At 39.5% G+C, this 16,600-nt stretch overlaps 1 protein-coding gene across 6 annotated transcripts in view; it reads right to left on the reverse strand.

Moving 5' to 3' along the window:
* LOC134794902 (protein kinase C and casein kinase substrate in neurons protein 1) overlaps positions 1-16,600 on the reverse strand; it is a 174,099-nt gene that overhangs the window by 82,522 nt on the left and 74,977 nt on the right. For all 6 annotated transcript variants that reach the window (XM_063766751.1, XM_063766750.1, XM_063766749.1 and 3 more), the window contains one exon: positions 1,879-2,027. In XM_063766751.1, coding sequence (XP_063622821.1) covers positions 1,879-2,027 — 149 coding nt within the window. The remainder of the gene's footprint in view (positions 1-1,878; positions 2,028-16,600) is intronic.

Genomic DNA, 16,600 nt, shown 5'->3' on the forward strand with positions numbered 1-16,600 from the left:
TAAAAGAACAGTACCGACCTTCTGTAAGTAATGTCTACAAACGCAAGAGTTAAACGCGACGAAAGAGCCTGTCGAAATATAGACGGTCTTCTCCACATTGACCTTATGGCTAGAAACACCACTTGGATTGACGGTCTTTATTATTCAAGTCTCTAATATGACACATGCATTCGCAATGCGATGAACTTATGAACGTTTCCAGGTTAACCACCCAGGGAAAGCGTTTGAAATTGCAATAAGCATTTTCCGTTATCGATTTTCAATTTTCTCAGTCAACTTGTATATCTTGAACATTGTTTACTTGTTTAGTCATCGTTTCTATAAATTCAATAAAATCTAACTGAAATTAGATTTTCTGTTCGCGTTCTTATACCTATCAGAAATGCCGATATCATATCATTAAATTATAAAGAAACGGTAGAAGATACATTAATTGGATTTTTATATATAATATTTTTTTACAAATATAATAACTCTTCTTCGGAATTCTCTTCTTTTTCGTATTGAGTATGAGTAGATTTGGATATCGCCTCTAAGTTTAACTTGCTTTGAATGTATTTTTTTACAAATATAATAACTTTTCTTCGGAATTTTCTTCTTTTTCGTATTGAGTATGAGTAGATTTGGATATCGCCTCTAAGTTTAACTTGCTTTGAATGTATTTTTTTACAAATATAATAACTCTTCTTCGGAATTCTCTTCTTTTTCGTATTGAGTATGAGTAGATTTGGATATCGCCTCTAAGTTTAACTTGCTTTGAATGTATTTTTTTACAAATATAATAACTTTTCTTCGGAATTTTCTTCTTTTTCGTATTGAGTATGAGTAGATTTGGATATCGCCTCTAAGTTTAACTTGCTTTGAATGTATTTTTTTACAAATATAATAACTCTTCTTCGGAATTCTCTTCTTTTTCGTATTGAGTATGAGTAGATTTGGATATCGCCTCTAAGTTTAACTTGCTTTGAATGTATTTTTTTACAAATATAATAACTCTTCTTCGGAATTCTCTTCTTTTTCGTATTGAGTATGAGTAGATTTGGATATCGCCTCTAAGTTTAACTTGTTTTGAATGTATTTTAATCCACGATCACAAGCGGAACTCGTAATAAATAACCCCCAACTAGTCCAAATGTCTGTCACAACACTCATAGCGACTGATGCCGATAAACAAGAAATAGAACCGCGGTCCTGTCAAATTATAATAAATATAGATCCGTCACTTGGGATTTATTACTTGTCTAATTCGTCAGATTTCTAGGTTTTATATCCCACATACTCAAATGGTGATTCGATTGCTATATCTTCATTATCTACAATCCACAATCTAATCTGCCTAATCCGTCATTTTAGTATAAAACCAGACAGATCGGGTAGCAGATTGTGCAATCCAACTGTAATTGAAAAACAGTATTTAGCATGGCTACGGTGTGGTTGAGGGTTTGGTTGCTTAGGTACTGTGACTCATCATCTTCTTCGCGTTATCCCGGCTTTTTGCCTACTCACGAGAGCCTGGGGTCCGCTTGGCAACAATGGCAACTAATCCCAAGAATAGGCGTAGGCGTAGACAATAGTTTTTACAGAAGCAACTGCCAGAACTTCCAACCCATCCCAAACCATCCCCAGAGCGGAATCTAGGCCTTATAGGGATTAGTCTGGTTCCCTGACAATTAATATTTTAAGTTCACGATTTAGTTCCGAAAAAATCATTGGCATGAGCCTCGGTACGAACCTGCGACCTCCGGATTGAAATAAGCACGCTCTTATCGCTAGACCACTAGCTCCATGCTTAGTTTCCGTAGGTATTGTGCTCCGACAATTTCTTTGTCGCAGAACCCTACATTATCGAGACTCCTTCAGAAAAGGTAAGAGACTAACCTTGTGGTAGGTATCTTTCTGCCAGTTCTTGATCTGCGCTATGACGTCGTTGACGAGCCGGTCGCGGACGGTGAGGTGTAGGTCGGACAGTCTCTCCGCCTCCACCATGCCGCCTTTCCACGCCGCCTCCATCGTGCCGTATTCAGGTCCTGAGGGCAAAAAGGGGTTTATTATCATACTTCTATTATAACTAATATCTATAGCTGGTCAAGCAAATCTTGTCAGTAAAAAAAGGCGCGAAATTCAAAGTTTCTATGGGACGATATCCCTTCCGCCTACATTTTTCAAATTTGCCGCCTTTTTCTACTGACAAGATCTGCTTGACCAGCTATATATCATATCTCTATCATCTAATAAAAAACAAACAACGGGTTGCACTCCGGGAGTGCCAGCAGAAGTGAAAACTCAATAACATTGTAACAGTTTTTCGATCAGGTCACGTGTCCGTCTTACGAAGCGTCTTACGTCTTACGCTGTCGCGAATTTAAAAAAAAATCCCCATCACAAAAAGTGCACAGTGCCGCTAAAGAAGTTTTCACTTCAATAAAGAATTGTCTTTATTGGTAATGATGGGACTTGGCAATAAAAGTACCGTTACTTTGAAGTGAAACGTGTAAATTATGCGGGACAACAATTTCTATGCAAAATAATCTGCGCGTCCTATAACGTTCCATTCCAATTTTAATAGTATTTCATTTAATTTCAATCAACGTCAAAAGTACGTAGTAAGTTTTTAATGAAACAGTCTGTTTTTTCTTGAATAGGTACATCGTGGTTTTTAGGGTTCCGTACCTAAAGGGTAAAAACGGGACCCTATTATTAGGGTTCCGTACCTAAAGGGTAAAAACGGGACCCTATTACTAAGACTCCGCTGTCCGTCCGTCCGTCCGTCCGTCTGTCACCAGGCTGTATCTCATGAACCGTGGGCAATTGAAGTTTTCACAGATGATGTATTTCTGTTGCCGCTATAACAACAAATACTAAAAAGTACGGAACCCTCGGTGGGCGAGTCCGACTCGCACTTGTCCGGTTTTAAGTTCCGTGTTATGACAATGAATTAAAGTTTACTACCTCGTCTGAGGTCGACTGTACTAACAGGTAGGCCTATATTAATATCTTCCACACGTTTGACTCCCGCGATAACTCGCCAACACACACATTTTTCATTACCTTTACTCACATAACTTTACCCATTGAAAATTGACTCATATCCTCCAGCATTAAAGTCCATTTTTCCATTTTTACTCTTGAACTAATTATACCGAGTAGGGTTAACCGCGCAGGTGCAATTTGCGTTAATAGCTGGTAAATCTAGATTGATATAAGCGTAGTTAAAACATTAGCAATCTCTTAAACCACCATCATATATATCTCTAAACAGAACTTTAGACTTACGAAACAAGGTTCATTTTCAAAATATCCGATGATATGATACGAGGTTTTTAATGTTAGTATAAAAGCCTTCGTGATAAACAACCCTGGGTGATTTTAGCCGGTCGTTGGATTCATTTTAATCAATTTAAACCCGAGGCTAGATATTAGGAGTAATTAGAGTTATGCTTGGATTTTAATGCGACGTTTTAGCGAAACCTGCTTAAGCAAGGCCAGACTCAAGTGTAAGGTTTATTCTACGATTTAAATTTGAATAGAGGAATAAACCATGAAATAATGAAATCGCACTGCATTTATGCAGTCAGTTGTTTTTTGTAACGCCATTAAAAGTTAATGTTTTAGGAGTTGCAATAAAAATCTTACGATTACAAATGAACTCTAAGTACTTCATCTCAACCAAACAATAACAACTTCAGGAGCCACTTTTGTACAAGTATGTATATCCACTGTCGAGATTTTACAAGTAACATTTAACCCGACCAACCTGGCCTCACCATAAAGATATTTCATTAAAACTGGTAGCTCAAAAGCCTAGTAAATCTCGTCCGAGAAAACAAAATTAAACGACAGAGCGTCCATGGGATTACTTTACTTTTCCAAAGTCATCGTTTACTCTAAAAACGACCTTATTGTCATAGTGTAAGGTATATTTCTTCATAAGACGGTGAGGGGTAGAAATGAAACCAGTTTCATCGCGTGGACCGCTGAAGGCGCAATTTTGTGTTTACTGTTTACTTGACGTTTCATAACCGATTACACGCGTGCGAGTCACTACTTCACTAGTGATGTAATAAAGTGTTAATTCGTGATCCGTAGATATAACGAAGTATAAAATAAATACTTTTGATGACTTTAAATTACTATATTGGTAAAAAAATAGAGGTTTGCTAAGTTTAATGAATAAGGGCGTAAAATATTTATTTATTTAAACTTTATTGCACAAATGTATAACTTAATGTGACTTAATGCCATGAGGCATAATATTCGGGTAAATAGCTAATTGGCTCATTAGAGGTACAGTCAATTGTAAAAATATGGGTGTAGACAACTTATACAAAAATATGTTCCATAGTTCTTAATTCGCTGACAAGAACTATGGGACATATTTTTGAGTATGATTTGTGCACCCATATTTTTACACTTTACTACTGTTTGAGTAACGGCGCGTGCATTCCGAATTCAAACGCGCAAATGACACTTTCGATTTTGGAATCGGCCCAATGGAACGTGTAGAAGCGGCCATTAGTGCGTCGTCGTGCCGACCGGCCTACGCGGGCTGAATTACAGATTCGGGCGGCGTGTTCCAATGGCTAATTTTATTGGGCGCAGGTAAGCATTAGACTCAAATAAACCAGTATTGTGAATCTCCGAAATAACCGAATAGGCGAGTATTAGCCAAGGTCTCCGATTTAGCTTGGGTAAAAATGCGTCCCAAATGTTCTGCTCTATACAGGTCGCAATTCTCAACCGATTCTCGTGAAATTTTGTCAGCAGGTTCGATGGTTCAATTGATTTTTTTGTCGATTCCTATTAGTGAGAGACCGACTTCGAAGCAGATGTTTCTGCTGATGCAGGGGACGATAATTCTTAATACGGTTCACATATTGGTCCGTCCCAATCGAACATTCGCGTATAAACACAGGGCCTACCGCGAAGCACGTTCGACGTGTCGCCTCCCTGTCACACTTAGGCCTACTGTCCACGAGGCGTAGCTGCATAGACGCTGCACGCATCGCCGTGCAGCATTCATGCAGCCCAGCGTACTGACGTTGTCCACGCAGCGTAGCGTAAGCGTATCGTAGCCTGCATTTTCTTTCATTCGTGATGATGTCGTCCAGTGATGAAGACGTTATTTTGGCCTATTATTATCTTCGAAGTCGGCGACGACGCCGTTTATATTGGATACATCAATATATAGAAAGAAACATACATTGTAGACTGTTCGTAGCTGCAAGAGAACTATCAGCAGATGACAACGTATTTCATTCATTTTATAGAATGAGTAAAAGGACATTTCAGAAGACACGGATATTATTCCACTATTTGCACAAACTTAGCAGCCGTTCCCGCGATTTTTTCTCACAAATACTCAACGTGCTGATCCGTGCGATGCAGCTCGGCGTATAACACGCGGTACGCACGGCGGCATGAAGCTTGCATGCAGCGTCGCTAACGCGACGTTGTCGCTCCGTGGACAGAGTTGTGCGGTTTTGTATGTAGGCTGCAAGCAAGCAGCAAGCAAGCAAGCGTACACCAAGCGTACAATGACGAATACGCGTCTATGCAGCTACGCTTCCGTGGACAGTAGGCCTTACGTACGAATTTACAAGTGCGACAAAGAGGCTACACGTCGAAAGTGGTTCACTGTAGGCCCTGATTCGGATTCGGGCGCCGATGCCGCAATTCGCGGACTTTCCATTTCGTTGCACATGTTTTATTCTCGTTGCATTCGGTTGCGTAAGAATGAAAATCGCGGTGAAAACTAAGTTGCATTGGAACTAAGTGGGGTTTCGATGAGCCAATCTCGGTTTATTGGGGATTCTAATGCATTATAGTAACCATGCGATTTATAGGCGTGAGGTGTATTTTAGTGTTTCGTCTAAATGCTACCCAGAGCTAGGGTTACCAGATACAAATTTAGAATTTCCTGACAAAATTCCTGATTTCCGAATATTTTTAGATAGCCGTCTTTTATTAATTTAAGTTTTATTACATTTATTATTTGTATTAATTTAAGTAAATCAATTTATATAAAAATCTATCAATTCAAAAAATTCCTGACATTTTCGTGTTCCGTCCCCATTCCTGACAAAAGGCCAAAATTCCTGACATGTAAGGAAAATTCCTGTCATCTGGTAACCCTACCCAGAGCAGGCTGTTACATATAAACACAACAAAAAGTTAGTAATTATTTAAAAATGCAATATTTATCAGCTTTTTTGCGTGATTACCTACAGACTGATGTTACAGATTACTGACATAAAAATAGTTTTTGACGGACATCGTGGTTTTTTGCTTTCAAACAATGCCTGCCTATATACAATACTCAGTTATGTGTATACGACATTTATGTTATTAAGCTTAGAATAAACTTAAAAGTGGGAAAATTACTGTCTTGGGTGAGACTTCAATTCACGGCCTCTGGATTTATGTTAAAGTATGTTGGTATTTTAACATAAAAATGCTACGGGTAAGTTTTAAGTATTTTACGTCGAATCTAATTAATTTCTTTTCCTTCTTCAGAAAACACAAAAATATTCTACAGACGACGATTTAGAACTTTAGACGACTGAAATGCGGGACAGTTGTCATGTTTATAAGCACTTCTAAGGAAATATTATTGAAAATTGTCACTTGTCACCTATCGCTTGTCAATTGTCACCCAACAATTGTCGAATTGTCGCCAGACATATTTCACTGACAAATGTCAGGTTATAAACTGAAATAAATGTCATATACTAAGAAAAACCGACCGATGCCGCTGTGACCCGGTGGCCGAGTGGCTTAGGCATCTGCCGCGATAGCAGAGGACGCTGGTTCGATTCCAGCCTGGGGCACTGGAGGCCTTGGTCACTTTTTCTTAGTATATGACATTTATTTAAGTTTATAATTTATATAGTAGTGTTTCTACTTGATAAAAACAAATTAAAATATTTTTCTGGAATAATTTAATTTGTTGGAAATGTCAGGTTGGTGAAATAGGAGCCTGAAGGCTACAGACGGGTAGAGATCTATGGACATTAGACACCTCACCAACTGGAGTGGCGCTAAACTAATTGGCATCAAGGACTAATTACTCCAATTAGCGGTTAGAGATCAATCAATGAGCGCCGAGATAACTCCGCTAGTGCACATAAACGCTTCCGCTCGTAATTCGTATAATCACTACAGACTACAGCTAAATGTTTATGTACAGTCGCCATCAGATATATCGGAGCGGCCAAGGTGCTCACAAATATCGGAACACGCCTCTATTGTCAGGGCGTTAGAGCGCGTGTTCAGATATTGTGAACACCTTGGCCGCTCCGATATATCTGATGGCGACTGTACAGTATTTTGACCTGAAATTAATGTCGGAAACCTAAAGTCAGTAAGCGAACCGGGATAAACGCCATGATAAGGATACGCTAAGTAAAGTGGATACCCAATTTACACATTATAATATTATACAACGGGACTTAATCGCGTATTTAAGTTTTAAGACTTTTAAGATTTACCTCCGACGTTTCAAGGACGGCGTTCTCCCTGTGGTCTCGGAAAAGACTGGCTAAAGTTGACATCAACATCTTCTAGCCAGAATTGGCTTGTACAATTTAATAATGTGTAAAAATCGTGAGTTTCAATCAGTCTCACCCAATTTACATTTAGAACATCACATTTTATAAATATACATAAATGGAAATAAAATATGGAGCCATGCATCTTGCTCTATCCCATAACACTCATCATGGAATTAATCATTTTATTAATAGTTTTTACGACGTCAATTGAGTGTTCACTATAATAGCACTGTGCCAGCCATAATTTGTTGGCGTTCGTGAGCGACACCCGACACCGCAATCAGGCGGCCAACAGTTACAACTTATACGTACAAACCGTGATACCTTTTACTGCACATATGTGACGTTATCTATGAAAAGGGACCTTATTGTCGATGGCGCTTACGCCATTATTAACGATACTCCGATATAAATACAATGCCGCGCGACGCTGTGCGGCGTAAGCGCCATCGACAATAAGGTCCCTTTTCATAGATAATGCCCCATATTTTGTTGTTAAGAGCGCTCTTACAAGAAAAGTCGAAATAATGCAAAATTGATGATACTAGTCGACGAAATTCAGGACTTTGCGCTCATTATTAGAAACAATGAGTACTTGTTCCAGTAAAAGCGTCTTCTTATCTTTATAAATATCGTTGTAAATATTAGAAAAAGGACTTATTAAATTAGTAATGATTTTTTTTCTGATGGTCGTTTCCGAAAAACCCCGTGAAGCACTGAATGGCGAGCTCTTATTTGGAAATGTTGAGAATTTTACTCTGCTAAACCTGGCTATTTTGTGTTACTAATACCCTGTACTTTAGGCATATCAAACTATATTTTTCCTACATACCTTTGAGAAAGAGAAAATCAAAGTAAAACGAACTCGATTTTCTCTCCGAAACAAGTGTCAATACCTACGAAAATCTACTTAATATCGAAGTCATTTTCATACTCAAGCAATCTGCAACGTTTGCTTATGCTGTTGGTATACATTAGTGTTTATGAAATTCTACTATAATTTTTTGGCAATTTTTTGAAAACTACTCTATATTACCGATGACGCGCGCTGCGCCAGCTCAGTGCCGCGGCAGAGCTTGTAGAGGCAGGACGTGTGTCGGTCGGCTCCGCACATTTTCAACGGCGACGACGAGGTTTTTTATCATTGTGTGCGGCGGGCGCCGTGTAAAACGCTATACTGTGTGCGTGTAAACCGCAACGAGAGACTTTGATCCTAGCACTGTTTTTATAGTATTATAATTTATAATGGTACAGTTTAATAAACTACCGGACAGGATTAAAAATATTTGAAACGACCTGACATTCTATATGTATTTATTTGACTCAAGATAGTACTCAGGGTCTGATGATGGAGCCGGAAGGTGGTCACCGGTACCAATCAACCATGCAACTAAACCACTTCGTGTTTAGGCTCGTTTTATTCATCTCAACAAGATCTTTGACACAAGATAGTACTCAGGGTCTGATGATGGAGCCGGAAGGTGGTCACCGGTACCAATCAACCATGCAACTAAACCACTTCGTGTTTGGGCTCGTTTGATTCGGCTCAACAAGATCTTTGACTTAAGATAGTACTCAGGGTCTGATGATGGAGCCGGAAGGTGGTCACCAGTACCAATCAACAATGCAACTAAACCACTTCGTGTTTAGGCTCGTTTTATTCGTCTCAACAAGATCTTTGACTTAAGATAGTACTCAGGGTCTGATGATGGAGCCGGAAGGTGGTCACCGGTACCAATCAACCATGCAACTAAACCACTTCGTGTTTGGGCTCGTTTGATTCGTCTCAACAAGATCTTTGGCACAAGATAATGCTCTGGGTCTGATGATGGAGCCGGAAGGTGGTCACCGGTACCAATCAACCATGCAACTAAACCACTTCGTGTTTAGGCTCGTTTGATTCGTCTCAACAAGATCTTTGACACAAGATAGTACTCAGGGTCTGATGATGGAGCCGGCAGGTGGTCACCGGTACCAATCAACCATGCCACTAAACCACTTCGTGTTTAGGCTCGTTTTATTCGTTTCTATAAGATCTTTGACACAAGATAGTACTCAGGGTCTGATGTTGGAGCCGGAAGGTGGTCACCGGTACCAATCAACCATGCAAGTAAACCACTTCGTGTTTAGGCTCGTTTGATTCGTCTCAACAAGACCTTGGACACAAGATAGTACTCAGGATCTGATGATGGAGCTGGAAGGTGGCCACGGGTACCAGTCTACCATGTAACTGAACCACTTCGTGTTTGGGCTCGTTTGATTTGTCGCAACAAGATCTTTGACACAAGGTAGTACTGAGGGTCTGATGATGGATCCGGAAGGTGGTGACCGGTACCAATCAACCATGCAACTAAACCACTTCGTGTTTGGCTTCGTTCGATTCGTCGCAACAAGATCTTTGACACAAGTTAGTACTCAGGGTCTGATGATGGAGCTGGACTGTGGCCACGGGTACCAGTCTACCATGTAACTGAACCACTTCGTGTTTGGGCTCGTTTGATTTGTCGCAACAAGATCTTTGACACAAGGTAGTACTGAGGGTATGATGATGGATCCGGAAGGTGGTCACCGGTACCAATCAACCATGCAACTACACCACTTCGTGTTTGGCTTCGTTCGATTCGACGCAACAAGATCTTTGACACAAGTTAGTACTCAGGGTCTGATGATGGAGCTGGACTGTGGCCACGGGTACCAGTCTACCATGTAACTGAACCACTTCGTGTTTGGGCTCGTTTGATTCGTCGCAATAAGATGTTTGACACAAGATACTACTCAGGGTCTGATGATGGAGCTGATGATGATAGACAGGTACCCGTCGCCACCTTCGCGCTCCATCATCAGACCCTGAGTACTACCTTGTGTCAAAGATCTTGTTGAGATGAATAAAACGTGCCTAAACACGAAGTGGTTTAGTTGCATGGTTGATTGGTACCGGTGACCACCTTCCGGCTCCAACATCAGACCCTGAGTACTATCTTGTGTCAAAGATCTTATAGAAACGAATAAAACGAGCCTAAACACGAAGTGGTTTAGTGGCATGGTTGATTGGTACCGGTGACCACCTGCCGGCTCCATCATCAAACCCTGAGTACTATCTTGTGTCAAAGATCTTGTTGAGACGAATCAAACGAGCCTAAACACGAAGTGGTTTAGTTGCATGGTTGATTGGTACCGGTGACCACCTTCCGGCTCCATCATCAGACCCTGAGTATTATCTTGTGCCAAAGATCTTGTTGAGACGAATCAAACGAGCCCAAACACGAAGTTGTTTAGTTACATGATAGACTGGTACCCGTGGCCACCTTCCAGCTCCATCATCAGACCCTGTGTATCTTCAGTGTCAAATATCTTGTTGAGACGAATCAAACGAGCCTAATCATGTTACTACATGGTTGATTGGTATCCGTGACCACCTTAATCATCATCAGATCCTCAGTACCAGTTCGTTTTTAAACCCTCGTTGATACAAACTTTACAACCTATAGGTACCAAATGCAATGACGAAACATGTAAATAAGCGAGTAGGTACCTATAATTTCTTTCGAGTAATATACCTTCATAAGTACGAGTATGGGGCTATTCATAAATTACGTCGTTGCAAATGGGAGGAGAGGGGGGGGGGGGGGTCTGGACATCGGATGATGGTAACATGACGTAGGAGGAAACAGATTCATCCGAAGCTTGATTTTTGGATGATTTGAGGGGTGGGGGGGGTCAAAAATCGTCAAAAATAGATGACGTAATTTATGAACAGCCCCTATGTACATTTGCACTGCATTTAGTATTTTCGTACTTACCAAATAACAGTTTTAGAACTTTAAAAGTTAAGTACAGTTAGTGTTGTTATGGTTGATTTCAATATGCTTCGCGAAGGATCAAGAATGTTTAATCCATCATTGTAGTGCGAGTGTGGTAGAAGGGATCGGCATACTGAGCTCGCACGGCCTGCCGCAGCGCGTAAAATACCTAAACTCGCTCAACGCCGAAATGTAATAGCGCTCTTAACATAAACCAATGGAATTGTAAGTTTTTCTTTAAATACTCAGTATCACAAACAAGTAGGTACGCATTTGTTCTGGGTGCGGGAATGATACGAGTATTTTTAACTTTGCTCTTTTGTAAAATAGTAACAAAACTATAAATTAATAAAAATAGGTACAGTCGACGTCAAAAATATGTTTACACTTTTGCACCTTACCCCTTTGTGATAAGGCGAAATTGTAAACATATCTGTGACGTCGACTGTACTAAGCTCTATGAGATTAAAAATGTTATAATACTTATGTTCTACAGTTTTCAGAGTGTAAAACATAAATACATATTACGTAATTTTTCGATGTTTCAGCACTTCTTGCTTAAATTTTAGCTAGAGGTACAAGTAAAGAAGAATGATGAATTCTTTGGACCTTTCAATATGCCTTTAATTAAAGTCTTTAAGTCAATAAATTTCTCTCAATGTACTTCAGTTCAAGCAATTATACATTAGCAAAATATCAATGCCCTTAAAGGGTCTTATTACTCCTATTAGCGTTATTAATAAAGAACATCAATAGAATCTTAGACGTGTAAATGATAGCATGATTACCTAAGAAGTATGTACAGTAGCCATCAGATATATTGTCAGCAACAAATATATAAACACGACTCTATTGTCAAGGCGTAGAGTGCTTGTTCAGACTACTGTACCACCGTCCAAACTTTAAACCTTACTCCAAAGAGATACGGTCCACCGACGCTTTGCTAGTCAGTAGGTTTCAAATATCATTCCATTAAATGTAGAAGTCGAATTCCAAAGTGAAACATGTGAAAGAAGACGCACAAATTGCATTCGGGAGCTAAGTCACAACTCCCTTTATGTAGAGTCGCGACAGCTGAATAGAATCGCTGCCAGAGAGCCCATAAAACAATTTGGGACCTAATAGTTACTTAACACATTGCAACTGCTCTTCGCGTTGCTTAGCGAGCGCGTAAATAGATTCGTTTCGGATTTCTGAACCACGACTACGACAAACCGACCACAAGTAGATGTAGGCTATACATAAGTATAGCCTGTCCGCTTTTCTAAGATCAAATCTTTATCTTGCAGATAAACCCAAAAAAATTATAATGGTCTCGTAAATTTCTGATATTTCCACAGGAACCTTTAAATTTAGCATTTTGGAATAGAAAATTTCGTGCCGCATAAGTAATTGTAAGAAATTTCTAAGATTATATTTGAAACATTTCCTTCAGTATATCTTTTGAAGCACTATCGGCTACCACTGACTATGAGTACGCTTGGCTCCTCTACACTATCGGCGAAGATAGACGATAACTGGCGGAGACGATAGTGTATTAGAGGGCATACTCGGCAATCCCCGCCGGTCGTCGTCAATCATTGCTTGCAGGGAATTGGCGGGTGGTTGCGTTGACAAACAACTGCAGGCGATCGTGTGGATGCTTGCACGACGGTCTTGCCGATGATAGACGATCATACTATCAACGATCATTGCCGATAGTGTAGAGGAGGCATGGACATATAAAGAATCAACTAACGATCAATAGTCAATGTAGTGAGAGTTTTCATCTGACGACAGCGTAATTTCCGCGCTCTATTTGTATGGACAGCACCTCTTACGGAACGTGCTAAATTAAAACGGTTTAAGCTAATGCGTGCCTAGTGTTTCAACGGTCGTCTACACTTAGACTGAACATGACTGGACTTGGAAGTTTAGGAAAGTGAGAAAATCGGAAGTTTCTAAATCGAAGTCTTACGAATAGGCAAATCCTTGGCATTATGATTTGGATACAAATGTCACAATTACAAATTGGTATACAATAAACACCCTGCATAAACTAATAGACTTAATTGTTATTTTTAAATTTAATTATAATTCATATTTAAAGTACATAGTGTGATTGAAAATTATCATCTAAAGAGTACCCCCAATATTTTCGAACTTTTTCTGTTAGTCGTTTCAATCATTTGACCTTGAAGAATCATTTCATCTCGAAGCTTACATAACCTCACCTCAAACTTCTAATTCTACATTATTCCACAGACGTTTTAAGAAAATGAGAAACTTTTCACAACCCGTTCAAATACTTTCACCGAAATGAAAATGTAATACTATCATACTCAGGAGCAAACAACAAGTCTGCGAACGGCAGCTCTTTGAAAGAGATGTATAAGCATAACAGTAAATTGAATACCAGCATCGTTTGACGAAGACATCAAAGGGGAGCGGATACTTTTGCTGTTCGTCGCACTCGTCGTAAAAGGCTGTAATAGTCTGCGGAGCTGTGGGCTACTGTCTGAGACATTACGTAGGTAACGTAGGGTTGAGAACAGACTTTAGAATAAGATAGAAATACAGTTTACAAGCAAATTCACGCGGAAAAACCGGACGAGTCAAGCCGAAATTCGTTAGTGGCAACCACTGGTATTCGACAAAATTAGGTGTGGTGTGGACTATAGGTACTGCGCGACTTACTAATGTACTTATATGTAAGCATTTTTGGATTAAAAAGCGGACAACGAGATTATACAAATAGGAAGCCCTTATGAGGATAGCGTACGACCGATCATTGCGCAAACATTGGATAGACTCTTTTAATAATGGACACTGTGCCCTGTTTGACAGCTTTTGTTAGAAAGGGACTCCCACTTGTATTACAAGTTACAAGCTTTTGATAAACAGGGCACTGGTCTCATCTCCAGAAGCTCAACTTACAAATACACTATGCGACGAATGCGACTATGTATCAAGAAGTGTCGTGCAGCGATAGGCTTGTATGGGTCTCCCCAGATATATCGACGCGCATTCGGCAAAAGCCGATAGGAAAAAGCTTTATGTCCACGCAATAAGAGCGATAAAGCTTTTTCCTATCGGCTTATGCCGAATGCGCGTCGATATATCTGGGGAGACCCTATAGCGACAAGTGGAAATGTATCGGCCGTTTCAAACTCTCTTGACACAGCGTTGCAACAATCATCCGTCAGAATGCAGTGGCCATTGATGATGATGTATTTGTTTTATTGAATCTCGAAAGCTAGCGCGGAATTTCTATGAAGATATATTAACACTGTAGTACAATTCTCGTATGAATAGACTTGTATTCCTTTAAGATAAGGTTGAGAAAGGTATGTTTAGTATGAACAGTTCAACCGGTTCCAAAGCGTAATCGCACCTCATCGTTACATCACTGTGCGCGATTTCCTAGTATCGAACTTGTATTGGAATTTGAACTGACAAGACTCTGGAAAAGTTTAGTTCGTTTCTTAAGTGGAATTTTGTTATTTCTCGTCAAGTATTCAATATGCGACAGTGTCAGGTTATTTGAAATATGTAAAGGAAATATATCTGAATCATGCACGGAAATATCGTCTTTATATTCCAGATAAGAGACCGTTAGCATTGCGATTCGCGTTACGGGTTATTGAGATGCCATCAAATAGATTTTTATAAGTACAATATTACGATAAAATTGGGAAATCCTAAAGATAAGTCAGATTATGGCTACCCTCAGCAAAAGAGCACGCATACCTAATGAATATTAATATGATTGATAGCAAGATTAGCAAGTGTAATTCCGTGATCTCCCTTCGAGAAATAGGTGTAATAATATGTAATTTTGTATAATCACAATCAAGTCAAGTCACATGAACGTGCCGCCAAAAGGAACTGTCTTGTTAACTGTTATTTCAGAATGTCGTCTTAAAATAAGATAGTATAACTTCGGTTGTATGGCGGCGGCTAGGTTCTAATGAGTCTTAAAGTGAATTGTGTAGACATTTATAATAAACGTAAACTTAATTCTCCTATTTGCGAAAAGATTAGAATTCAGTTATTTATTTACACACAGCTATCCCTTATTTCCCAGCCTCTGTAATCACTTTATCTGCATCGGCATTTCTATGGATGCACACGACCGAATATGGATGAATCGTTAAAACATGCGGGCGATCAGATTACTTAATTATGGTGATCGCTAAACCGTCCCTTGTGATGTCCTGTCACTGTCAATGGCGAAGTAATGAATTCTCGGCGGCCGATGAAAGGATCTGATGATGGATGGAAGGTGGAGTGAATATATTGCGTCGGTTCAACGTTGTATGAACTTGTACATAATTGATAGATATCATTGGGTAAGTGGTTGCGTTATGCAGATGTCCGCCTGTCCGGTTTTCGGCTTATTAAAATGTTTTATACATTTTATATAAGTTAATATATCAGTGTTCACGATCTCTATTACCTTTACGGTACAGTTCTCCGGCACTAATACATTTACGGATAAGTCCAAACGAATTACTGCTAACTAGCTAATAAGATTTAAATAACATTTTGATGTCAGGTGCACGTTTGATTTAATATTAGAGGTAATTGTACAGATATATACCTACTCGTGTCACAAATTCCCATTATGGCATCTGCAAAGATAAGTGAAACCGGACACTCCACCCCTTCGTCTTACAAGTTTCTACACAAAGGGTAAAAAATTCTGCATATCAAGAGAATATCCTGTATCGTGATAATTGCAAAAACTTAACAAAGAAAAGAATTGTTCAACAAAAACATATGCAACTTATTCAGCATTGCTACATCAGCCGTAAACCTAGAAAGATGTCTCGAGGCTCTCTAGTAACAGTTCATGTCTATTGTCTGAGTTCTTCGTTATCGGTGCATCTCAATGCAGTTACAGCCTCAATCAGATGCGATTGGACACGGGTCAAAATGTCGCCGATGGGGCAACCATGCCAACAATGCAGGTTCTAACAGCAAAACTGACCAGTTGTGGATCTTATGTCTTTGCAATAGGGTATACGACTAGTCAGTTAACAATGCGGACGATGGCAACAAGAAAATACATTGACTGATTAGTTTTTTTCTTGTAAATTGTTAGAAATAACGAGTGACCGGAGACTGGTTATATCAGATGTGATTAGCTACGGGTCAGATGTTGCCGTTGGGGATAATACGACAACAATGCCAGTAATAAGGAAACGTAAAGATGAATGATTAATAATAACCACCTACGGTGAATGTCTCGTTTTACTGCTATAGAAA

The sequence above is a fragment of the Cydia splendana genome, chromosome 11, assembly GCF_910591565.1.
Source record: "Cydia splendana chromosome 11, ilCydSple1.2, whole genome shotgun sequence".
NCBI lineage: Eukaryota > Metazoa > Arthropoda > Insecta > Lepidoptera > Tortricidae > Cydia > Cydia splendana.